The following is a 27,390-nucleotide window of genomic DNA, read 5'->3' on the forward strand; positions in this document are numbered from 1 at the left end:
TTTATATTAGTTCAATTTGCAAGCGGTTGAGAAAATGGATGGATAGTTCAATGTAAAATGTCCTAAAATTGTGTTTTGTTGACAAATATTTCACAATTCAAGTCTTTCCTTTTAGAACATGCTTGTATGAACGCGCACGCGCACGCACACGCCTCACTTGTTTATCAGCAGTACAGGGAAATAAGCAACTGAACAAACATAGGCGGACAAATGAGGACAAAGTCAAAGAAAATACTTTACTTTTTTTTTTTTAAATGTTCGATGATATGACAGTTATTATAAAATCCATTCATTGTGACATTATCCTGCAGTAGGCAACATAACGATACTTGGAATTTAGAAGGTCATAATATAACCAGCACAGCAAAAAATAAAATGTCAACTGAGCATTTTGTGACACGTTGGACTACATAAAAGGGATGGAAGTAGCTGGCGCTATACAGAACATCGATCTGTACTTGCAACAAGTCCAAAATGCACACATGCACTGATAATAGTGGGTAGTTTAAAAGTACAGAGAAACAATACATAAGCAATAAAATGCTACAAGCTCATCAGAAATGCTTTCAAACATGGAGCAGAAAAGCACAGGTCTCATAAAACAAAACAAACCTGTTAAATGAAAAGATAAGGCATTTTTATAAGGCACTTCGTAATTAATTACTGCAGAGAAAATCAAAAAGATATACATTTTAAACTCATTGTCTCTTTGGGTGGCACGGATCCTATGTCAACAAGATTTGGTACACTAAAAAAAAGTATGGATGGCAAACAGGTACATAATCAGCAGTTTGGAAAGATGCCCGATTGGTCAACAAAGCACGAAAGTCATAAAAGGAAATGAATGACCTGAATAGAGAAGCAACTACGAAGATAAAATGAAATGACAGAACAAAGTTCACAATATGTAAAACAAAAAACAAACAAAAAATAAAATTAAATTAAAAAAAATTAAATAAGAAGAAAGGTTTCAGACAATTTGTTGGATTCATTTCCAAGACTCACTCAGCATGTCATGCATTCACTGAAACATGAACAGTGCCTCTGATGCATGGACGGACGTGGCAGCATGTGCAGCTGGACTTTTTCCACATCTGAGGTCATGTGTGTCACAGTTCTGTCAAGCAAAATACAAACACCACAATAACATGATTGTTTGATTGGTATTTCGGCTTGTCATTAGGATTGACAATGTTCAGTCATGAAAGCACATATGGCCGCTCTAGTAAATAAGCAAATGTCAATAAAGTACAGCATGACATTTTGCACAAGAACATGGAAATAAATAAAACGTAAATCCAACGACATTTAGTAAACTGCGCATTGAGCTTGTGATTCATTTGACTTCATCTGACCTTTGCATGACTAAGGGTCCAATTCACACTTGATTAAGTGGCGAGCTTCATTGACGAGGCTGGAAATTGATGAACGTGGATTCTAATTTAATCAAAATGACTGAATACGTTTGTATGCGCTTTAGAGCAGCAGTGAATGTTCATAAATGACAAACTGAGGTCGATAAGAGAATCTGCATTTGCGCACATGGCAGAACGTGGCCCTTAGTCAATGATTAACCAAACACATCCTCTGCTTATCTTCTTGCCTTACATTCAAGTTATTACTTTGGTAAGGCGGTCCTTTTATGAGGTCATTCAACAGTTTTTTTCTTTTTAAGAACTTGGACCTTATTACAATCTTGCATTCTTCATGATTCATAGACTACACATTGTGTTGCGTTACATTCCACACAATTCAAAAGTGAGAGCATGGCGGCAATATGTGTCAGTCCTCATCGTCCCTTAAAAGTACACAAGCATTTCCTACTTGCTAAAATGGTGTCTATTGGGCAAATAGTGATGTTGTCGAAATGTGCTTTTGGAGAGCATCTCTGAAATGATTCTGATAAGAGCAGGGTTTCCCAAACTGAGGTCCAAAAATGCACTAAACTATTTGACTGATTATTGATCAGGCACAGAACTTATTTTTTTCAATTCATCTCTTGTGTGTTCTATATTGTCAGATTGTAAGGAGGACATGATGATGTTCCAATGCCAACATCTCATTTGGTTTATGAACTGAAAACGTTTGGGAAACCCTGATTATGTTTTAGTTGATGAATCCTGTTTGAGGGTAACAATACGGTAATGTAGGCCAAACCACTCCTTTTCTACATCTTAAAATGTATAAATGTATGTTCATGAAAAAAAGTGTTCCATCTGTCTTCAACAAAAGAGGAAAAAGGACGGTTAAAACTCGCCTCAAGACAAAAAAAAAAAAAGCAGTTTTCCAAAATTTAAGACTTCAAATTTCATTGCATAGTTCCTCGTGATCGCATTCATGTTCAATTAAAGTCATTCAACCCGTTTCCTCACTTTGGCATTTGCAGACCTGCTATTGAAGGCACTCATTCGGATCTTTACTGATGGCACACAAACTGTCTGTTGCATCACAGTGCTGCAATTAGAGGATGGACTCTCCAGCTTTGCATTGTGCTTCTTCCTGAGGCTTCTCGTGTTCTAACATCTTCTGGTTGACGTCCTTGAGTGCTTCCTCTTTCGCTCTCTTGCTCCTGGCCTCCACCCATGGGATCAAACACAGCATAGCTCCTCCGATGAGTGGAGGGATGCCTGCCAGGTAGAAAGCCAAGTCGTAGTTTCCAAGTCGATCCCTGAGGAATCCTAGGAGACAAGGGGGGGGGGGGGGGGATCTTAGAACTGCCGTTAAAGCTTTAGCTGTCTGTTAAAAGCAGAGCTGTACGACTACAATATTTCATATCGCTACTTTATTATTACTGCCATTGATCAAGCAATTGTATTGAATTTGAAAGTGCCTTGAGATAATTTCTGTCTTGATTTGGTCTGATATGAATAAAATTAATTAAAATGTGTTGAAGCTGTCATAGAGCAAAAATGTAAAATGTCAGGTTTCATACTGGCAAAGATAATTGTTATTTTAAGAGCTATCTAAAAATATTAAGCCAAGCAAAAAAATAGGTAAATAAATAAATAACCCGCCAAAAATAAAGCAGGATTAACTCGAGTTTAAAACATTTTTATTTTTATTGTGGAGTCACTGTTTAACTACTATTCATTGTAACAAATAAATTGAAAATGTTAAACAATTAACTAGACAAAGCACTATTTCTGCAGAAATTGCATGGGAATGCTGAAAAGCTAAATGCTAATAGCTAAATGCTAAGATTGAAAGATACAATTACTAAAGTACTAAAATGTTTCATTCCGGGTTTGAGGTTTGAACCCAGGTACTCAGTGGTGGAAACACTGGGCTAACATGACTTGTTTGAAGTCATGGCTAATGACGTATTTATTTTTAAAAGTGTCATCTGAGCATCAGCTAACATGCATTTAATAATTTCAGTGAAATTATAATAACTTTCTTGATAGGGTAGTCAGTTGGTATACATGTATACACTTAGGATAATGGCAATGGATATATTTGCAATGTACAGTCAAAGGGGGGATTCGAGCCCACGACCTAGTTCTGGAAAATGCACTTTACCAACTGCGCCAATGAACAGTATCAGACTGGTGGTAATGATGATGGAGTTGTATGTTTGGAAGTGGGCGTAGAAAGTGGGACTTTGAAAAATTTCAATATCTGTCCCATTGAAAATTAATGGTGGAAAGTTGATGTTTAATGTTAAATTGTGCCAATACTGTAAGTAATGTGAAATCAGACCATATATACCATGGGAGGCGTGAATTTTTTAAGCAAGTTGAAATTTGAACAGTGTAAATCGGATGTATTATGTGGAAGTTGTCACACGGCAAAAAAGTGTGGAGAATAAAAATCACAATAATATATTGTGGTAATGCTTCGGCATTAGTTTCAACTAGCTTCCTGGAATGGACCAGGTTTAACCTCAGTACGATGCTTGGTTATGATTTTTGTTTTTTGTACTCAAAAATGTTTCACTATATGATACAAAATAATCGGTCACTCAACAGTTGGCAGTCCTGTCCTGCTTTACCTGCAATTGGGGGTCCCACAGTCATGGGCACCGACATGAGGCCCAGGAGAAAGCCGATGGCCTGGGACACATCCTCGGCTCCGACTAGCTCGAAGGCGATGGGGGCCATGATGCAGATGAAGCAGCCGTCGAACATCCCCATAAGTAGACACACGGCGATCAGCCCTCCGAAGATGTGGCAAAGCGGGATCATCATAGACATCAGGCCGATAACGAAGAAGGACGACACCTGGGAGGATGGGCACGTTGTCATTGTTAATGTTCATTTTTGACCTTGTTGCGTTGGATGTTTGCCTGAATTTTTTAACATTTTTCATTTCAATACTCTGGCATGTACATGTGGTCAAGTGAGGCATCACAAAGACAAAATAAATAACAATAATAATAATAATAATGACTAAAAATAAATAAATAATGACATAAAAAATACACCAATCAGTTTTTACAGTTTGTTACAATACGTCCATGTATCTATGTTTGTGATTTTATTAAAGTATTTAAGATCATAGCTTGTGGTGTATTTGTGGGCTGAATGATTAATATAGGCAATTCTAAATATATTATAAATAACGGTAGCTCTCCTGATGGCAAATTGTTACAGATTGTAAATCTGACTCTGTCCGTGTCTCACCAGCCGTGAACATTGCCGCACTTCCCTGATGAAGATGTTGCCATACGTAGGATGGAAATGGTGAAAAGAAACACTTTTTCATCTTCACATGACACTCAATTTAAAAGTACTATTTTATTATTGGAGTAATTGCTCTCATGCCATTAATGCCACATCTAACCGATTCAAACATGAACTTGTCTGTTGGGGCAGGGAACGTACCTGCAGGTAGACTTTGTTGACCCCTTGAATGTAGTCAGCAGCCCTGCCGAAGATGAGCCGACCAAAACCGGATGTGATGCCGATGCACATGAGCAGAATTTCTTTACTGGAATCCTCCCCAAAGCGCTCCTCCACATGCTTCATCTGTGCAACACAAAGAAAACAAGCACAAATTGTAGTTTCTCGATTAGATTTTCCAGTTTTATCTAGAACATCTGTCACAATGAGTCTGTGACATCTATGCCTTTTGTGGATTAGATGCAATAACCGATAAAAAGGAAAAGGCTTGCAAAACGCTTGGATTTGAATTCAGGGCCATTGAGACAGGAAATTTAAGATTTTTTTTTTTTAAATGCTCAAAAGGGGAGCTTTAATAGACATTTTCATAGTCAATTTAAAAACACCCACTACAGTAAATTACCAACCCTGCCTACAAAAAGCTCCAGACCAATAAGAAGCCAATCTCGGGTTGCCATGGCAATGAAAGAGCCAGTATTTCTCCTTTACAGGCCAATGTAGCATCAAAACTGTGTATCCTGCCTCTCACTAATGTCATTGATTTCAATAGCAGTCATTTCTTCTTATTCCGAATTGTAGACATTATCCACTTAATGAACCGCCTAAACACAAGGTGATCAATTCTTCTCTGGGTTACAAAGTACAGTTTAATTAGAACATTGTTATTTGTTACCACGTCTGGAGAATTTCCTTCAGGATGTATTAAGTATCTACCTCACAGGATGATGAATTAAGTATCTGTCGAGCCATCAATCACGATCTCTAAAGGAGTCAGTAGTCTTACTTTATTCGAGATGTAGGGCTAAAGTTATTTCATACATTGTCTACTCTGTACTTTTAATAAAGGTTTGATGATTTTGAAACCGTGTCCCAAGAATGAGTGTGTAGTTACTGAAATATGATGCTATGTATCACTTTACATTGTTGTATCTTTAGTTAAGGATACAGTTAATCTATAGTAAATATAATAGCAGTTATTGAAGTTAGAAGTATACATTAAGATTGTGTTAAAAAGTGATTAAAAACATTGATTTCGTATGTTAAATGAATGTACACTGAAATTATCCACCACTGGGCGGTGGTAGCGTTTTAAAGTTGGACATTGCTGTGCATTTGAGACGGACGCAAAGTTGTTGCGTGTAATTGGTAGAGCGAAGAAGAATAGAGAAAGACGTTAATGACGCAGTTGTATTTTTGTGCAAGTTTAAGTAAAGAACCCCACGAAAGACAACTTGAGACTCCCATCCATTTTGTACAGCAGAAATTTATAATTAGCCCCCACATACATACTGTAAAGAGGCCTAACTACTGACAACAATATGATCCTAAATGTTGCATTCGAGTTGCATTTATTCATTGCTAAACCAACAAACATCAAATCTGTCAGACAGACCAGACAGTACTTCAGTCCCAGCAGGCTGCTCCATTAGTTCACAGACAACAAAAGCAGGTAATTCAGGATCACTAGTCAAAAAAGAGACTACTTTATTGTAGTCAGTGTATCAATTTTGAAGCTCTTATGAAAAATGACCAGATAATGCTACCGTGTTTGAGGTTCTCATGGCACTCTTTTCCAGAGAATCAGAACAATGCGTTATTTGACACACGTTTCATCCTTCCTTTATTTTCCTGTGCACTGTCACACCACTGAGGCCTATTGTTTTTCGTGACAAGCATAGGCGTGGTGCTGAGGTTGCAGCCTTGCCCCTGTCAGACCCCAGTCTGAGTAGCAGGTATTGGAGTAGAGAAAAACACTGACTCACTGGGAACCTTGGGTCAAGATGATCTCGGACTAAAAACAAAGTGAAAAATTTCAAATAAAACAAGTCACCTTGTGATCCAACACAAGGCCCTGCACGGCAGCGCTGAGTCTCAAGAAGATCTTTTCTCTGTGTCAATGTTTCCCATATTTTGCCCAAAATGAGGGAAAGTGATACCTGTTTATAGAACTGTCTGGGTTGAAAGGAGAGCTGCAGATTGAGGATCCTGTTTTTGTAAAAGTGCGACAAAAGGTTCAAGAACGCAAAAGGGTTGTCTTTCTCTCGCCCAGCAGTCTACATTTATCCTTAAAAAAAATGTGTGATTTAAAACTGATGGTCTACTGACATCCTAAATAGCGGGTGCTAAATTGTGTGTTCACTCACTCACTCACTCTTCCCTGTGCAACTGTAAAAGGTAACCGTTATATTAAAAACATGGGTTTTGCGCTTTAAGTTAGTTCCGATGATGTCACCATGACACATGTGGGAGAACATCACAAATACAAAATGAAGTTTGAAGTGCTGGACCTGGAAGTGTTCATGAAAAAGACAAGCAAACATATTTAGACATTCCTGATTCACGGAAAAGAAATATTGTGCTCCGATAAATTTGGTGTGAGGCAAGCAACCGCATAAAAGCCATGTTTTGTCTTCGTCCCAAGTGTGTGACAACTAGAAGTATCTGCCAATTGGGGATATTCGATACCACTTTTCCGACCGATACCCGTACAAGTACTTAATCTTGAGTAATTGTCGATACTGATACAGAGTACCAATACCACTAGTATCAGTACTCGCCCATCCCTACTGCCCAATGCTGGGTAACATTGTTTTTAAAATGTGGGACAGCACACCTGAAAATACCAATTCCCACAGTACGATGATTAAATGATCCAGACCAGAGGTGATATAGGTTGTAGGTCAGTGGTTCTCAAACGTGGCCTTCAGAGGTGATATAGGTTGTAGGTGATATGGCATGACTCCTTCTTGTGAGTGGCTCCAAGTCAAATGTAGATCGGGAGCCACAAAGTCGCTGATAGTGAATACACAATATGCCATAACAACTACCATTATTTCTTCTGCTACCATTTCCTCTTGTACTTTTTTTTGGCGGTTGGAAAATACTTCTGGTACATCACCACCAACTTTTTAGCATGCTAAAGAATGTGGCCATCGGCGGTAATGCACCAAAAGAAAGTCAACACAATTAGGAAACGAGGACTGATGTTGCTAGTCTGAGCTCTAATTTTGATATATACAAGTCACACATGAGTCTAAGTTACAGGATAAGCCAAACTATGGTGAAAAGTGAGACTTATAACCCCCCCCCCCCCCCCCCCCAAAGAAATGGTACGAACAAAGTTCCTTAGTCGTTATAAATCTCAAACTTTCTTGCATATTATGCACACTTAAGATTTGAAAATGGTTCGGGTTACAGAGAAGACACAGAAGGCAACATGCAGAATTTGGAGATGTCAGTAAAAGTAAACCGATATACGGAGTCAAAGGAGGCAAGTAGAAAAAATAAGCTTACCAGATGAACGTAAGGCACAAAGTAGCCATAAAGTGCTGCTGGGATACCAAAAGCCCATATGCGATATCCCACAGATTTCCAAATGTTGACGTTGAAGAGCTGGCTAAGAGGCGGACAACCACCACGTGTGCTTCTGGGCTTGCGTGGCAGCAGAGGCTTATAGGTGAAGCCGGCCAACATGAGCACAAACATGAAGATGCAGAGGACGCGCATTGTGTTCTGCAGGCCCACTCTTTCCAGCAGGCCGGACAGCATGAAGGGAAGGGTGATGGTGAAAACGCTGCTGCCGGCGGTCACGATGCCATTCACCAAGCCGAGGCGCTTCTTAAAGTAGTGACCCAGGATGACCAGGCTGGGCTGGTAAGCAAAGGAGCAGCCGCAGGAAAACACAATGCCGTAGGTGAAGTACATGGGGCCTAAAGACCTGCAGAGGGATAAAAAATTTTTATAATGAGTCACCTTATCAGCACATATTTCCTCTGCACATGATAGGCCAAGCCAACTTTTTTTGGTGTGAGGCTGTCTGTCTTCCACTTCAAAACAATGCAACGACAATAATCATACCCCACGAAATGCATCAAGTAGACCAAAGGACAAACATTGGAGGAGAACCAAGGTTGTCTGTATTTACATGTCAGCATTTGGCTATTGGCCACAGTAAATGTTATTTGAGATGAGATATTGAAGGTAAGCAAGAAAACAGACCACTGAAACAAAGTGGAGACTGCACAGCATAATACTGCATTGTCCAAAGTAGGGCTTATATGGACAACATTTTGTATCCAGATCTGGTCCACGGGGATTGTGTTTGACACTTGTGACCGACAGCAAGTGGAAAAAATAGTATTTAAAAAGGTATTCATTGTACAAGAAAAAGTTACCAAATAAATTCTGGAAAAAAAAATTACTTTTCGTTTTTATTTTTTTAAGTACGCTGAGGTGAGAAATTTAAAAAATATATATCATTGACATCAATAGTGTTTCCTTAAATTAAATGAATTATTAGTTCACCACTAGATGGCGCTAAAGATTACACACAAACTTATTTTACTTTTTTTTTACATGCTCCTCTCTATTTTTACACTCCTGCTTTTAAGACGAATTTTTGTTAGCCTGTTGACTGCCGCTGCTCTCTTAGTTCCTTCTCCCCGGCTTGGACAGAGAGAGTTAAGTGTCAATGAACACCACCCTTGGAGTTGCCATGGAGATTTCTGCACCGACCAACCAGGCCTGTTTTGGATGAGGACCCATTTCCCTGGCGGAGTCTCCTTACAGTGCTTAAACTTATTAAATGGGCTCTCGCACTATTGTAGTTAAAACGGTGCCAAACTACATTAATATTTGTTAACTGTGAATTAAGTAGAAAAATTAACCTGTTTTCATCCATTTCAGGGATGACGGCCATTTTACCACTTGCTGTCAACTGAAAATTACGTCACAGTTGCTCAGGGCTCAGGTAACAATCAATCACAGCTCACCTGTTTTCTGAATTTGGTCATGTGATCTGAGCAAGTTGAGTCGTGATTGGTCGTTACCTGAGCCCTGAGCAACTGTGATGTAATTTTCAGTTGACAGCAAGTGGCAAAATGGCCGCCCTCTGAGATGGATTAAAACGGGCGAATTTTGCCACTTAATTCATATTCCACCAACTCAATATTAATCAGATTGCCATGATTAGACTTGTGAAGACTATTTTTTGCATGACTCCCCCGTTAAGACTCATTTTTAACGTCACAAAAATTGGACCATTTGTTATCAGCATGTTTCACATTTTTCCACATCGATAAAATGTGTTAGTTCTGTGTGTGTACTTAATGTGACCACAACCATTAACGAATATGCTGTCCAATACTACTTATATGTTCTGCACATCTGTTCCAGCAGATTAAGAGAGATATTTGACCTTATGTGAACAAAATTGTTCGTATCCTTCCCTTAACCTCCTATCCTTCACAATGGTCAATAAAATAACTTGAATATGGATATTTTTAGCCATGTTTTGGTGAATATCTGTATGACTTGATCAGAAATAGTAGAGAAATTACAGATACAGATTTGCACCCATGTGTGGTTCCAAAGTCCTGATTGGGTAAATAAATCCCAATAGCAAAGTTATGTTACCAGAATTATGCACCTTGCACTTTCAGCTACACAAGTAAATCATCACATCAGTTATTATACACGGTTCAACAGTCACTTGATAAGCACTTTTAGTGTTTAATTACTTATTTATAACACTTAAAATATTTGAAGAAGTGAAGGCGTAGGAGAGCGTGCTTTCTGAGGATCAAATATTTCAACATGTTGGTGTGACTGTTTACTCGTGTGTACATAAGTATGAGATTCCAAGATATGATTAACAACAGAGTGCTACAGCCGCTGCCTCTCCTCCACAGGGGAATCACGCAACCATACGTTCTCCTTTAGAGGATCATGTGATCGCACACATGAATCAAATCAATGTTTTGCACAATGGAACCACAATGGAAACGCCATGAAACTTGGAAATGTTATATTTCAATTTTGACAGTCAAGTTTAGAATTTTCCTTACGTGACAAAAGAGCTGGCCAGGAGGCCGACCAAGCCGACGGCCGCTCCACCAATGGCAGTAATTCTGCATCCGAGAATATCTGTGAAGACGCTTACAATTGGAGAGCAGAAGAAGATCATCCCCATGGAGAGGGAGCCAACCCACGCTGGAAGACAGAGAGAGAGGAAGAAACTCTGTTTTTGAGAAAGTTTAGTAAATCACATATACTTTTGTATTCAGTGTAATGCTGTATTTGAGGAATGTATGAACATAATTTATTATGGTAAAAGCACACCATGTCTTGACTCAATCATACGGCAAGTTGTTTTTGTTTTAGAACGTCATTTCAGGAGATTTGTCAACCAAGCCAACAGGAAGACACACTTACGAACAGGAAGGAGTGATCAGGAAAGACGAAGGCCTGATTCTAAAGTATATAGATGCAACTCAGATACCACGCATCGCCACAGTACACATTTTGGAGTGACTAAGTGCAAATCAAAACAAACTAAAATAGCCCAACTTCAGGTAGAGGAGGTCAAGATAGATGGATGCCCTATCACAGACCGGACATACTGGTACTATCTCCGTGTGACCATTTGGAACCTAATATTTTTTGTTGAAGGGGAAGTCAAGTCAAAGGCCCCACTAGTCTAAACACAGTATTTAATTAATATTGCGTTTGTGGATTATGAATTAAGCAGAAGAAATCCAACCCCTTTTTATCCATCCTCGGATGATATCACAGTTGCTCAGGTAACAACCAATCATGACTCAACTTGCCAACATAACATGACCAAACTCAAAAAACAGGTGAGCCGTGATTGGTCGTTACCTGAGCAACTATGATGTCATTTTCAGTTGCCAGCAAGTGGTAAAATGGCCGCCCCCTGAGATGAATAGAAACTATTTTGCTGCTGAAATTATACTACACAAATAATATTAATCAGAATAATATGTTTAGACTAGTGAAGGTGCATATAACACATTATTGTAAACACAATTATTTACCTTACTTCTGCCATTACATCTACAAGAGCTGAAAGAGGAAGATATGCGAGGATAGAGGCAGGGCTGGACTGGCCAATTGGCATAAAGGGCAGATGCCTGGTGAGCTAATGTCTTTTGGGGTCAAATATTTAATTATTATGTTACCCTAAAAGACCAACCCACAATTTAGATTGAGCAGACCATTGATCCATTTACGATATAGACAGCAAACTGAACCAATCAACATCAGTGGCAGAGCCACGTAGTAGCCAGGGGTGTTCAGGATTCTGGCCAGGCTGGGCTGGGCCGACGGGCCCAAGTCAAAATGCCAGCACCAATTTCTGCCAGTCCTGCCCTGGATATAGGGGAAAATGCGATTTCAATTAACTAAAGCAATTGAGTGGACTTCTAGGCTTTAACCAGCAGAGGTGCTATCAGCCCAAAGCAAAACTTTAACCGAGCCAAGATACCCATTTTATATTACCCTTTGATGCACAAATTATGATAACCTACATCAGGATTTTTTTTATTACTCTTTAGGCATGAAAAAAAAATCCCCTTCATTTTTTTTGAAACAGAGTTTGTGACAACGTGCATTTGAGCAACTGATGAAATATGTTAGTAAAAAAATAATAAATAACAAAAAAAGATGCAAACAGTATAGAAAATGTCTGTTTGATTTTTAACATTGTCATTTTAACATCATCACTGCTGCTGTCATTATCCCTACTTGAGTCAGATGGTATATGGTTGACTGTCCTGTAGGTTTTGCTCACATGTTCTGCACTTGACCACTACAAAACATGACCGGACCAAGATCCTTGCTCTCATATAAGGACTAAAATACATAAAATATTGCTATAATAAACATTAAATAATTGAAAGCAAAAAAAATACTGCAACAATGTTACAGTAACACTAAGTTGTAATCACAATACAGCTAATGATGTCCTAAGTCCAATTTAGTGGACTTATGATCAATCACCATTTCCTCAAATTACAAAATCAATACTTGGATATTTTAACAATTAAGTTACTTCTTGATTGTTGCCCCAATATATTTTTGACTTGCAAGGGTCTCCTGGAATAGAAGGAATAGACACTTATTCCTTCCTTGCACGCCTTTTTTTTTTCCTTTCTTGCACTTACAAACGTTGACTACTAGATGGCAGTGTATGTCAAGACTACACTAGTGTCCACTGGAGTGGCTAATGGCCAACTGTGGCGGAATTTAAAAATAATAATATTAAAACTACGTTTTAATAGCTCTCAACTCTAGTAACCACTATCCGTGAAAGGGTAAAAAAAAATATTTAAAAAAATGATAAAGCTCATGGGACACGACCAAAGACAAATGACACAAAAAGTGTGAATACTGAAATGATGATCTTGTCTCAATTTCCTCGCAAATTCACTCATTCTGAAATCTGATCTTATTCTGTAGTATGAATGGAAACAAGTGGCTAAACTGGATTGTACCATTTTTGCCATTAAATGGGAGAACATCCATTTGTTCTTTCTTTTACTATACGCCATGACACAGACAAATAAAGAAGGATGGATAAATAATAATTTTTGGACAAATAAAGTGAAACTGGATCATTTCCCACGGCACCCATGATAATTTCTCACACATCACCCTGGTTAGGAGTCACTGATCATGAAAACAACAGCTGTTGGAAGTTAAGCTTTATCAGCCCAGATGTGCATCATGACACATCTGCATCATGTGACATTCTGCTAAAAACAGTAGAATGCAAACAAGATTGTAATACTACTGACAAATTTAATACTTGACCTTAATGGATGTAAGGGAAAAAGAAAAAGAAAGAATAAGAATACAAATTGATATTCGATTTGCTACTCACATAGTTTGTTTTGGGAATATGTGTATTTTGCCAGTGAGGATGTCACAATTTATAGTCTCTGGTCCGACAGAAGGTTAATCATTTTCACATTCACACTCTAATTTTCACTTGCATACAAGAGTGAAATGCTGCACGGGAGGTGTTGGAAGGGGGCAGCTGTCTGTTAACACTAGAATGCGGGTCTGTTATATAATTTTCTAAGAAAACGAATACCTGCAATTCCTCAAAGGTTTCCTTCCATTCGAAAAATAATTATTTGCCAGTGTCTTTAAGCAAATGTCACTTGCACTAAAATCTGTGAGCCTAAGTACAAATAGCGGAAAGAGTCACTTCTCTTTACAATGCTTGGTCAGCATGTTTCAGGATTAAATTCTGCTTTTGTATGCAGCACTGGGCAAAGAACTCTGAAAAAGGTCATGCAAAAATGCACAGACATGTTTTTACACTTACTGAGCTGACCTGATCATTTCTTTATGGTATAGTGGCGTTTACAGTAAGAGACAACAATAAGATGGAAAAGGGACAAACAAGTAATGTGGAAAAAGCAGCAAAAGACAAGCAGAGTCATTGACCATAAAGGCGACGAGTTCCTAAGCACGTTTTGCCTGAGGCACTTTTCAGTGCCCACTGATTTCATGTAATTCTGTACCATACAACAGGAGAGGTGTTAGAAAGTCTCAACAAGTGGCAGGTACAGGCATGTGCATGTACAAAGGCGGGATAGAAACAAAAATGTTTTCTTAAATTCTGAGGCTAGGTCAGGGGAAACCTGTGAGAGAAAAAAGGAGCAACTGTAGTCGGAATGTCTGATTTTTACTTGAGTAACAGAAGAGCAGTGTGTCAGGTTTCTGTGTTATTACTGGCTGAAGTAGTCAACACACTCATATTGGAATGGAACGTGGGCTGAAAAGGTGAAATCTATTGAAAATGTACCTCAAAATGATAGATTTAAAAATAATTTGATCACACATCGACGACAATGGCACTTGTGGTCTTTGTTGACACAAATGTAAGCAACTTAATCCCTAGCTATCTTAATTCCAGTTAACTAGCTACCAGTTTAATATAAAGTACATTTACTGTTTGACAGTGTGTTTTGTTTGCCTTTAATTTGAATTAATTTGTAACTTAAAACAAAGGCAAACAAAAATATAGCCAAAGATGTACAAAAATGTAATCAAAGTTGTCATTTTGAAATTCAACTTCTACCTAACTGGCATTAAAGGATTAACTTCACAAATGTTTCGCTTTTACGTTTAGTTTTCCTTTTATGATGTCATTACAGAAGACCAAGTGTGGGAGGGTTTCCGAGATGCACTGCTAGCTAAAGTCAGCTGCTAAACTCACGTTGCCTAACGATGCAGTCGTTCTCATAATTGCGTATTTTAATACACTTCTATTACAATTTTAACTTTTGTGCTGCTGGGAAATGAAAATAGAGACCTCAAGGAGGCTATTGCTGAAGAAATCTCAAAATCGATATTTTGGTCCAAACAATCTATTTTTGTGTTTACTCAAGACTAATCCTGCTCGACATGACGGGAGCGGGTCACATATAAAGATATTGGATTTTAAAGGATTAGTTTCCATAGGTAACTTTGTACACGAAAACAAATAATGGCCGGAGATATTTACTAAATGCAGACAGTAATCCATCAGCCTAAACTTGTACAACCGGTGTGCATAACCTACATTTTCTTGTAGTCATTTTCCTCACTGCCTTAGTGCGTTTTTTGCTGCAGTCAAGAAGTCCAGTCAAATTGAATGGGGTACACGTCTCATGTGGGGATATCATCCTTCTTTAAGCTATGTAATGTAATAAATGGAAAGATTTCATGAAAGACAACAGGAAATTGCTGTTATTGTACCATCTGCTTTTACTCCTGCAAAATCATTTATGCTTCAAAGAGTAATTATAAAATGGGGGGGGGGGGGTAATACAAGGATTCCCTCTGTCCAAATGACATCCACCGTTCACCCCGAGCCCTACTTACCTGGTTAACAGACAAGGCAGATGGCCCAAGTCATGGTCTGCTGTTCAAATTGCGAGAAGCCCCTTCAGCTCTGAACCCAGTCACCCCAATAACACTGAACTGAAAATGGCATCAATTGTAAGAAAGTTGAAAGAGTTGAGGGTAAAGAAACTTAACACAAAAAAAATATGCAGTTATTTGTTTTACCCGTGTTATTTAAAATGAGGTATCTTCATACAACTAGACTAAGTGCAAATTCTGCAGAAATTGCGTGGGAATGCTGAAAGCTGAATGCTTATGAAGTTAATTGAATGATAAATGATGTAAAAATTACAAAATATTAATTGCAGTTGAAAGATAAATGAACAAAAAGAACACTTGAACCCAGGAGGCGTGGATTTTTGAAGCAAGTTGAAATGGAAAGTGGAACTAATGATATCCAATGGAAAATATGAGAAAAAAACACTCAATAACGCCACTTAGGCATGCATTACCCTCCATTCATTTTGAAGCAAGTTGAAATTTGAATGGTGTAAATCGAAAGTATTATGTTGGAGTGGTTACATGGCAAAAGAGTGAGGAGAATAAAACGTGCCTGAAATAATAAAGAATCTGAATAACATATGTGGGAATGCTTTTCAGCAAAAAAAAATATATATATATGCTTTTCAGCATTCCCCACAACTAATACATCTTTGTTTCGGTAGTCAACTATAAATCAGACAATATTTGCCAAGCACAAAAGGACCCCATGATTTCCTCATGATTTAGCTTCACTTTGTGACTAACTTCAGTTGTTGAGCATCTGCTTGCTGGGGTATCTATTAACTAAAGTCAATGGAAAAACTAATGGACTGGCATTAATTGACTCATATTGCTGAGGTGTAAAGATAATTTTCCTGTCAACATCTTGACCCTGGCCCAGGACATTCTCGTAACCTGTAAACCAAGGATTAATCTATTTCTATCAGGAAGACCGTGCTTTATAGGAGTTCAGCCAATTTCGATTTTCAAAGTATGTTTCATTTCTCACACAGGCATGCTGGAATAAACACAAGGTGAAGAGGGCGAGGTTTTCACAAATCATCTGCACTACCGGTAATTGCCAACAACGTGCCAACGGGACCAGATGTCCTGCATCAAGCACATCAACTTGAAGCAATTAAATTGTGGTGAAGTGTTTGGAATGAATTTAAGAAAACATCATTGTGAATTTCACAACTGAGTATGAGTTCATGTTATAGCCACATAGTATAAATATAAAACACTGTTATTGGGCTCCTGAAGCCTATACATTCTTTATCATATTGCAATAGCCTTGTGGTCCCTCACATTTACCCTCAAGTGTTTTTTTTTCTTGGTAAACGTCCTGTCTAGTAAATACTGCAACTTGTTTTGTGCAGTCAACTGAAGAAGAAAGAAAAAAATCACTTCTTACAGTTGGGATTTTCTTCCTTCTGTTTTTCAAAAGGAATGTACAGGGTATAGCTAGACCAGGACATGCGTAACACTGAAAGCACAAAACAAGTCACAAGTCTAAAGCTAGCCATACCTTTGTTGGACTTCATGTCATAAAACGTAAGGCTTCTTTTACACCTAAACCAAACTGCTTGATAAATTCCTGCATTTTCGACACAACGCAATTCTATTTCCACAGTCTTAAGTGGTTCAACCACATGGAGGCTGAATAGACATTTTAACTTCCTTCTTTCCGAAAGTGATATGTTTACTACGCAGTTTCTAATGGTTTAACAACCAGTGGTGTCTTTGAATTCATTGACAGCAGTTGCTCCAAAACCTACCCCCATCAGGGCCTCACTGTTACAGACACACATCTGGCATTTAATGGACCATGTAGATCGGCAACCCTTCTCGCATCGAATGCGTACAGGAGCTGTAGTTCTGGCCCGTTTCATTGAAGGGGGAAAGAAAGTAAGAGCACTAATTTTCATACGCTTAAAACACAAATTCCAATATACTGCCCTCATGTGTTTTTTAGCCACACAAAGCGAAAGTGAAAACCTGTGAGGAGAACTGTGATTTATGTGTGTGCAAAAAAGCAGATTGAATGAACGCTTGGTATTTGTTCTGGCTGCAGTGGCTACTAAATGTCCATATGTAAAACGTTAAATGGGAATGCTGTGGACAGGGGTGGTAGGCTTGTACAAGTCTATGATTGGGGGATTCTGTGCAACCCTCTTCCTTAAATGCAGAGCAAAAAATAAGTCAACTTCAGACCTTCTCAATGTGTTGCAATAGATTTCCTTTGAATTGCTTCTGGTTTTAAAAGAAAACATCAGGTCTGCTTTCCAACATTTAGGTTTCTCTATCATGCGAGATGCTGAATATGAAAGTACTGTTTAAAGTGGCGGCCCGGTGAATGACTGGTTAGCACGTCCGCCTCCCAGTACAGAGGACGTGAGCTCGAGTCCGGGCTTCAGCCTTCCTGGGTGGAGTTTGCATGTTCTCCTCGTGCCTGTGTGGGTGTTCTCTGGGTACTCCGGTTTCCTCCCACATTCCAAAGACATGCATGGCAGGTTAATTGAACACTCTAAAAATTGTCCCTAGGTGTGATTGTGAATGATAGTTCGTCTCTCTGTGCCCTGCGATTGGCTGGCAACCAGTTCAGGGTGCCCGAAGCCTGCTGGGATAGACTCCAGAACCCCTGCGACCCTTGTGAGGAGTAAGCGGTTAAGAAAAGGGATGATTAAGTGTACTTTACTAAATATTTTGTAATGGATGGACTATAGACCAATTGTCGGCGCCAATATTTGGCTTTTTTTATGAATATCGGCATCTTTCTTTTAAAAAAAATCTAAAGGCCGATAAGATATAATATAAAACTGTTAACTACAAGGAACTATTTAAATTTTCAAGTAAACTTTCTACGAGATGTTGCTGACCCTGTGAATTATCTGCACCCTTTTTTGTTTGAAATTAAAATAAAGATAAAATAAAGTTTAAAATTTAAGTTATTTTGAAAAAAAAATCATTTACTGTATAAAACTATAGGGAGCTATTTACTTGTATAAATAGTTAACTTTCTAAATTATACAATCTGAAGACTCGGGAGCTCCCTGAACTTTTTATTAGAATGTTAAAACAAAGAGGTCTATTGTCAACGTTTGTTTTTTTAAGTGTTCAACATTTTATAAATCTGAAAATTTGTATAAAGACATTTGAACAAGGAAGAGTTTGTATTTTTACTGTTTTTGTATTATTTTTTTATTAATATATTTTTTTCCCTTTTACTGAAAATGAACAACTTCAAATATCGGTGAGTGACCTCCTTTACTACAAATGATTCGGTATAGATATTTGCCCTGAAAAGCCTTATAAGTCTATGTTAGCATGCACATGACCTAAAGCGCTTTGGGCCGCATATTGGTGTAGATAAAGCACCATTTAAGTGAACTCTATTTACCATTTAAATAGTATCACAGTCAACTAATTTCGAGCTTTGAAGTACCTTGACATTCTGTGACCAGTATCTTATATTTTGAATTTATGCGTTTCCAGTTTACCAAAACCATAGAGAAGAGTGTTGCTAATAAACCAGCCGGACAAAAAAATAAAATTAACACTTTCTCTCAGCTCTGTCACTTGTCACTTGTCACTCAAAGATGTTCATGTCTTGAGCAAATGCCTATAGTTTGCCTACACATCCATTTGTCTAAGTTAGAGCTGTAAAATATATCTATTTAAAGCCTCTGAAAACTGAACTATATCCCACCAAGCCAGCTAGATGATAGCCACCAGTTAGCTCGTGGGCTAACATGCACGTAGAAAATAGAAATGAGCCAATTTATACTCTCAATTGTGCTGAATAAAACAACTAATTCAGGATAACTGAAATGGTGAAAATCAGTTCAGCATTACATCTCTACACAGTTCTGTGCACGTTTTTAGCAATCACTTTCAAACATGTATAATGTATTCAGAAACTACATTTCTGAACTCATTTTTTTAGGGAGTTTTTATATTTACAGCAGTAAGTTAGATTTTCAAGAGCAGCATTTGTGTTTAGCGGTTTTCTTTACAGCCACCATCCAATCTTCATCTTAAAATACCATCATGTGGCTCCATCAGATTCTAGTACTAATAGTGATTTGTTATTTCGAGTTTTTTTTCTCCATCGTTCATGATGCCAAAAGCATAGACAACTCCTTTTGCTTTTCTCTCCGTCTGACAGTCAATCAATTAGTTGCCTGAGAGCGGGGCCTTCAAAGCCATTTGCTGCAAAGTTCAGATTATTTGTGTTGTGGCCTCATGATTTGTGCCATGCACAGGACGCAAAATAATTGGCGCTCCTATAGGCACTGAAGTAGTGGTCTGCATCAACCATGTTTACCTTCTCTACCTGCTTTATCTGTCAACAGCTTTCACAGAAACACAGTTCAAGCACTCCATCAATCATTAACAAGATGTGATCCAACCTTTTTTTTTTCTTTTTTTATCTATAATGGTTGAACTGACCAGCTGTTAAGAGTCTCATAGAACAGTACAGCCTGTGAGCCTTAACAGGGAGAGAGACTTAACTTTGTACACAAGCTTAAAGAGATAATTTTTGGTTTGGTTTGGACATCCAACAAAGTACACATTATTTCCCCACATCACGCAAAGTGACAGCGGATTTAAAACAACTAATTTACAAGAACATCTGAGCTTTATTTGGAATTATTCAGAGGCATTTCAAATTGTAGCAAGAATGTGATTGGTTAATTCTGAACATATCTGCAGTTAATTTAAAAATAATATATATTTTAGGTTTATACAGTATTTCTAGCTAGTAGTATGAATGCAGCAGTCAAACTACTGTATACTGTATGTTGGGACCTAGGTACTGTAGGTTAAATTCCAGCCATTTGCTGTATGTCTGTTAAAAGATCAGGTGATCTTCAAAAACATCATGGCTGCCTCACACACAGCATAACAGAAGTAGTGATACTAAAATAATATTTTTAACGTCTCAATCCAGTCAGTGAGCCAATTTCCCGTTCCGCAACAAAACATCAGCTTCACGTAACATATGTTTTCAAAGCCAAGGCAATACTCTGGGACTTCATGTATTTATCATTTAGTCGGGTAATCACATCAGTACAGGTTACTGGACATTTACTCAAACAGTGCAATATGCAACTGTCAAGCCTCATTGTGGTCCAAAGGTCTTTGGCTTTGCTGAAGTCAGGCCCATTTATCAAAAGCAGCTCACTCGTTCCCACAGAGGAAGAACCAGAGTCCACCACACGGATACTAAGGCCACCGACCTTGACCTTAGTCAGCCGCATCTATGGGCTGAGCCACTCCGCCCCAGTGTAAACCTTTGCCATTGGTTGATTAGGATTTCCAGTTTTGTGAACGCAAGTTTGGCATCAGATGATACACTATTTGATAATAGAAGACACTATTAAGACAATCAACACAAATTTTTTTAATGCAACTGACATTTAGATGGTCCCCTGTCTTGACTGATAATAGTGTGTCAGTACTATACAGTATAATAAAGTGAATGCTTGCATCTTTGTCTGTATAGTAACTATTGTGCGGATATGTCATCTGTGAAAATGTCCCATTCGTGCTTTCCTATTAATTGAAACCTCAGATAGGAAATAAAGTAAACCTGCTTCACCTATCTTTCCTTCCTTTAGTTTTTCCTCTAGTTTCTTGAAGTCTCCCTAATCTGTTGGAATGTAGAGGTTTCTGGGGTTGGTGAAAGATTCAGTTTTTGTAACTGCAGGTGGTAGGTGGTGTCTGGTTGGTGCATTTCACTTAGTTTCATCTTTCTTTCCTTTGATCCTTCCTCTGGTCTCCTGACAACTTCACCACTCTGGCGGGACTTTGAAGTATTCGGTTAACACATGCACGCGAGAAGAAGAAAAAAAAAGGTGGGGGTAAAGTAAACCCCCAACCTATCATATTTATATGTACTGGATGTCTGACACACCGAAGAGATAAGAACGTATACAGTGCAGGTATATTAGGGTTCATTTGTACTGAGGCACATGTGAACAGCAGAATGAAGAGTTCCGGCAGAGGAAACGGCTGTCTGCAGATAAAGAGTGGAAAGACAGGTGAGGTCATGTCCTAAGGATATGGTGGGTAGTTCCTATTTCAAAACAGTCCATGCGCAGTCTAAATTTAAACTAGTCATTCTTTAAAAATCAGGTCCACGTAAAAATGTAGTATTGTAGTTAATGAATAAATAATCAGTTCCAGGGTCAAACTAAACTGTTATCATCATAAAACCTTTATTGACCTCGACTTTGATAACAAGACATGTTTGGCAACTCCCCATTTTTACATTTTTGTCTGCAGAGGGACTCGAACCAGCATCCTATCCTTGCAGCTCCAAAGCCAAAGTCGTTACAGATAAGTTAATGGAACTGAATTATTAAATTTGTTATTGTCAATTTGACATGTCCAGTTTTTGAGAAAAAGAATGGAAATCAAAAGATTCCTCAATGAATCGATAAATATATTAATCGATTACTGTGTTGAAATAATCGTTAGTTGCAGACCTAAACTGCAATTCTAGTTGGAGCAAAAATCCAACAGTTACTTATTTTTACCTCTGTCATTTCAGATATGTACTCACAGTGAGGCGGAAATACCAATGTCCTTGGGAGGATTTATGATGTTCAGCTCGATATGGGCTCCCAACTGGATCTTCAAGAGAGCAGCAGGGCCTCACTCAGCCCGTCATGCTTGAAACTGTATCAAGTGTACCCAGGAAACACTGGATATGAAGATTTCAAGATAGTTATAATATAATAATATATAATATAGTTAGCCTTTATTAATCCAAGTAAGGCAATCAAGAAGATTCTCATTTGCAATGTCGACCAAGTGCACACAGCATCATAAAAGCTCATACAATGAGTGCTAAGGTGTTAATCTGCCAATCACAAGATGTTGCCTAATTCAAAAACTATTGTAGAGATAGTTTTGGCCAAATTTCTACATTGAGCAGCTTTAACTGATTAAAAAAAAAGTCTTAGTACCGTAATCATACTATTCTTGATACTTCCAGTCAAAAATATGTATTGTATAAATGACTTGGAATTTACTTGTAACGCGGGTCCTGGGAGCGAACAATATAGCTATACCAAAGAGACATTGTCATACAACAAAGATATAAACTATTTATCTTATGGCAACATGACTGAGAATGCAAAGCCTGGCCAACATAGGGTATAAATTAGGTGGGATGACAATCCACAGAAAAGGAGGAAAAAAATAGAGACGTGAACTGCTTGACAGTTTATTTCTACATCATCTTGAACTAAATGAGTGTCAAGTCCTTTTTTTTGTTTTTCATCCTCATCTAAAGCAGGTCTTCAAAAAAATAAAAATTATTCGCCATTTCTACCGATATACATCAATGACGAATAAAGATTTTCATTATGTATTTATTTATTTTTACAAAGACCTTTGTTTAAAGATGGATACGCGGTACAGAGGATGGATGGATGGATCTTTTGCCAAGAAATTGTGCGCTTGATGATAATTAGCTTACAGTACTTTACTCATCCAAATAATAATGAACCCGTAACCATTTTGGCTGGCGAATCTGTTCCGATTAAATCAATCATTAAGAATTGATACACAGCATTGTGTCAAAAGGGGTATCAAAGAAGCAAAGGTGCTATTGACTTTGTCTTAAGTGGTTTGTGATACCTGAATTATTATTATTATAGCCGATATTATGAGATACATCAATCCAACATTGCTCCGATCTATATATTAAATTAACAATAAATCAATTCATTGTCCGTTTGTTTTAGTCTACTGCCTAAACTCCTAGTCACGACCCCAAATCTGAGAAACCATGAATAAAAACAGAATTGCCTATTGGGTGCAATATGAAATGTGAATGTCAGTAGAGAAAAGCCAGAACAATGACAAGGAAAAAGGAATACAATGCCAAGTACACTGACTATACCAGTTTTGTTGCTTTCCAACTAAAGTCCATCTCTCAACTTTGTTCTGTCCATTTTTAATGAGATCAAAACTGAAAATGACATTTTAACTTCCGATGATAAATAACAGAGCAAGAGGACTAGCTCAGGTTGTGCAGAACTTGTAAGTAGAACGCAAAAACACGAGCAAGGTCACCTATTATTTGTAATGTTTCAAACACTGTGCTCCATCAGTATGTCAATAAGGACATTCAACCCCAGCCAGCCTCCACAAATGTGTCGGCCATTAGGGCGAACACTCGTGCATCTGACTGAAATCGGCTCAGATTCAAAATGTAGACTTGTCGCTTTTGAGCGATAATAAAGAAAGGAAAAATAAACATTGCTTCATCAAGTTTGTTGCCGAAGCTAAGTGTAAAGTTTATCGCTTACTTATTTTGTCACCATCCAAATGGACCCTACATGAATTGAAGCAGCAGAACCATGTGCTTTTTCTCTCAGCCAATCAGCAAAGATAATGATTTAAAATGAAATGTCGGAAAATACAAATAGAAATATCCCGGCAGAAAGTTTAAACGGACCTGCTACCTGTTGTGAACCCAGCATTTGTAAGAGAAGTCTCGGATCATGCTAACATACAGACTGTATGTTAGCATAACAACAATGGAGACTTGTGCTAAAGTGCTAAGAGCTCAAATGTATGCTAAGTTGCTAACTCATGGATCTCTGAGGATTTTTGTTCTCTTTCTTTAAGATGGCAAAGTCCTTGCTCAAAGTAAAGTAGTAATTTGTGTGAAATAAATGTTAAAGTGATAAATCTCAACTCTTCTAAAATGTTTGTACATCATCAAGGTGGAGCGTAAACAGAATGTTGTTAGCATTAGTTATAGAGTGCATGTGTATGGCGTTTGCTCTGCTAAGTATCGTTTCAAAAAGCCCAAAGTGAACAAACGGCAGCCTCATTCTTTTGAAAATGTCCCCCCTAGTTTGTAAAGACAACTAAATATTTAAAATACAGTTCCTCAGTATAATGCAGCATAGTTTTAAGACATTGCAAATGACACCATAGTACCATTCTGTCAAGACTTTTTTTTTTTAATCAAACTTTTGGATTGGATTTTGTTAAGACTGTGCAAGTGTACACGTCACAGCTGCTCCGCGAGCCTGCATGACATGGAAAGGTTTTGAACGCCTTGAGTTACATAAGTGAGGTTTTAAGTCCAACTTTGCACATTCCCACACTCCCTTTGTCTCAGCTATACTTGAGGGAAGACACCAATCATTATGACAGAGCGCTGGTGAACTCTGGCCATTGGAGAAAGGCACGTGTGCACTCCAGCACTGTGGTGGCAACAGTGTGAATTAACTAACAATTCCAGTTAAGAGAAATAACAGTACAAACACTACTACAGTTGCAAAAACTGCTCATGTACAGATGTGTGATACAAATAATAAAAGGGAGGTATTTCCTAAAATAAACCACAAAGTAGTGTGTTTTAATACAATTCAATGAAAGTATATGTAAATAAATTAAGGACCAACTACAGTAAACACATCTCAGCATATTAACACCAGATACCATGCAAAGCTATTTGAACCCCCGCACCCCACACCCACTTCGTGTAAGCAGTACAGGGGATGACATCAGAGCATCTTGCTCCGACACTGAGCATGACCTTGCATTCCAGGATATCAGTAACACGTGATTGTTTTTACATCCATGATCACCATTGATCTTCCTGCGCAAGTCCAATATTTTGGAATTTACTATGTTTGCATTGCAAAAAAAAAATTACTTGTGAATGTAGTTACTCAAAAGTGAATGAGGGGTGAGACAAAAACATCAATATTTTCTTAGCTCTGCTAATGACATGAAGCCTTGATCTTAAATGACATGAAGCCTTGATCTTAAATGACATGAAGGGTTTCTTTATTAGCGGTGCTTTTACCACCTGGAAGAACATGTGATGTCATTATCGACTGTCGTATAGCTTCCCTCATTCATCACCAATTCCAACTCGAAGAAGGAGAAGTAATAGTAGTAACTATTAGGTTTTTGATCTGAATGACATGACTGCCACATGTCCTGAGTTCCTCTCCAAGTGCATAGAACAAGAGTTTGGTTTGTACAGGGTAAATAATGCTAATTGTGATCTTTCAATAACCATGAATTATTCAACAATGACACACCTTTAATTAATTAAACATTCACACCCTGACTGCGATTGGCTGGCAACCAGTTCAGGGTGTACCCTGCCTACTGCCCGAAGCCTGCTGGGATAGGCGGTTAAGAAAATAGATGGATGGATTCACACACACTGAATGGGCCTGTTCTAGTTTCATGTCATTGAATTATAATTAACTCCCACCACTTAAGTGGTGGGGAAAAAAACGGAATCAAAGGCAAACAAAAACATTCACACATTTATACCTGTGGTGGGAAAAAAAAACGGAATCAAAGGCAAACAAAAACATTCACGCATTTATACCTGGGGTTAAACAATACCTGGCAACCACATAACGTGGACAGAGCAGTTTGCGAGGCCACCCTTAAGATAGTGAGGATGTAAAATGTACTTCTTTTATGACATGGAAATATTTTACGATAGCGAGGATGCAAAATGTACTTCTTTTATGACAGCATTGGTAGAGGTTTATGGCTGCGTACTTGAAGGATGCCACACGTAGTTAGGAGTCACCTGGAAGCCCACACAACCAGCGACTGACAAAAATCCATTAAAGCCCCGTGGAGTGTCCTCGTCGCCACGCAGCATTCGTGTCAAAATGTAAAACGTAATGCACACGCTGCTTCACACCAGGAAACCACCAGATGTCTAACTGACTCGTCGCCGTTGGCTAACTTCTTCCTACAGCGCCCGTAGTTGGTTGCGCACAGTTTACGTGGACAGTAAAAATCAACATTTCATTCATTTCGCTTAGTTGTTGGCATGAAACGAAACATGGCCGCAGTGTCACTTTAACAGTAAAGTCGGGTTCCTCAAATGTGTTATACTCACTAGACGAGCCAAAACCACCTTCATTTAAATTAGACGGATTTGAATACTATTAGATACATTGAATACGACCACTAACTGTGCGCCAGGATTGGCTGCTCACCTGTCTTGAAGCGAAGGTCGTCATCGTCCTCGGAGCCAAACTCCCGTAGTAGCGAGAGGAAGAGGATACCGAATGCATTCTGGATCCCAAACACCGAGCCATTGCACCACATGGCAGCGAGCATGACCAGCCATCCCCAGCCGCCCTCCGGGTGTACGAACGAGCACTCAGCGCTCTGCTCGGGGACGGTCACCTGGCCGTCCCCGTTCTCCTTTTTCTCCGGCTCCCCCTCGGCTTGTTTCTCCTCAAGCGGCGCGCTGGCGGGGACCTGGACCTTGGTTGCCGCATCTCCATCTGTGACGATAGTCCCTTGTGCCATTGTTTGCGTGTCAACTTTTGGATTCAAGTTGAAGGAATAATAATAAGATGCGCTTCCGGACAGTGGTGCTGTGAAACGTGTCTTTCAGATGTGTGAGGGGGCGCAGCATCCGTGGGTGACGCTGCAGCTGCCGCGGTCAGGATATTTTAGCATCTATTGCAACTGTCAAGAAGCCGCTCTGGCAATATTATAAATAGCGAGTACGGCGGGGAGGGGTTTCGGGACATCCCGCCGCTGATTGGACAAAGGCCTCTACGCGTGACGTATGAGCGGTGTCGTCAAGTTACAGCCGCTACAGCCGCACACAATCATCAGTGATTGTTTAGCTTAGATGTCATTAGTAGGCCTACAACTGTGCCGTTTGATACTGTACTGTTTGATATATATTTTTTAAATCGTTTATACATTTTACTTACTGACATTTTAAAGTTATGTCAAATTGTTTCCCATAACAATAAAATAGAGAAGTCAACCCCAAAACTTTCTTTACAGTAATATGCTCTATGCAGCCCCACTATAGCATAAACACGGAATTCTA

The 27,390-nt window shown here is 38.6% G+C and overlaps 1 protein-coding gene across 1 annotated transcript; it reads right to left on the minus strand.

Moving 5' to 3' along the window:
• Nucleotides 1-215: 215 nt before the first annotated feature.
• Nucleotides 216-27,022, minus strand: slc16a10 (solute carrier family 16 member 10). Its single transcript, XM_086061551.1, has 6 exons — nt 26,534-27,022; nt 10,688-10,832; nt 8,136-8,559; nt 4,824-4,967; nt 3,992-4,220; nt 216-2,678 (listed from the first exon to the last, which is right to left on the minus strand). The coding sequence occupies exons 1-6, from the start codon at nt 26,850-26,852 to the stop codon at nt 2,461-2,463; spliced, it is 1,479 nt and encodes a 492-aa protein (XP_085917677.1). The 5' UTR covers nt 26,853-27,022; the 3' UTR covers nt 216-2,460.
• Between the last annotated feature and the right edge of the window lie 368 nt (nt 27,023-27,390).

The sequence above is a fragment of the Leptonotus elevatus genome, chromosome 18, assembly GCF_054856555.1.
Source record: "Leptonotus elevatus isolate MCC_2025b chromosome 18, RoL_Lele_1.0, whole genome shotgun sequence".
Lineage (NCBI taxonomy): Eukaryota > Metazoa > Chordata > Actinopteri > Syngnathiformes > Syngnathidae > Leptonotus > Leptonotus elevatus.

Bases quoted from the DNA above. Each gene is read 5' to 3' on its own strand.
- slc16a10 (XM_086061551.1), bottom strand. From the start codon at position 26,852: ATGGCACAAGGGACTATCGTCACAGATGGAGATGCGGCAACCAAGGTC. The intron at 4,968-8,135 runs GTAAGCTTATTT...TGTGTTGCACAG, and splicing joins TTGTGCCTTACGTTCATCTG to ATGAAGCATGTGGAGGAGCG. The intron at 2,679-3,991 runs GTAAAGCAGGAC...CTTGTCTCCTAG, and splicing joins TGTGGGACCCCCAATTGCAG to GATTCCTCAGGGATCGACTT.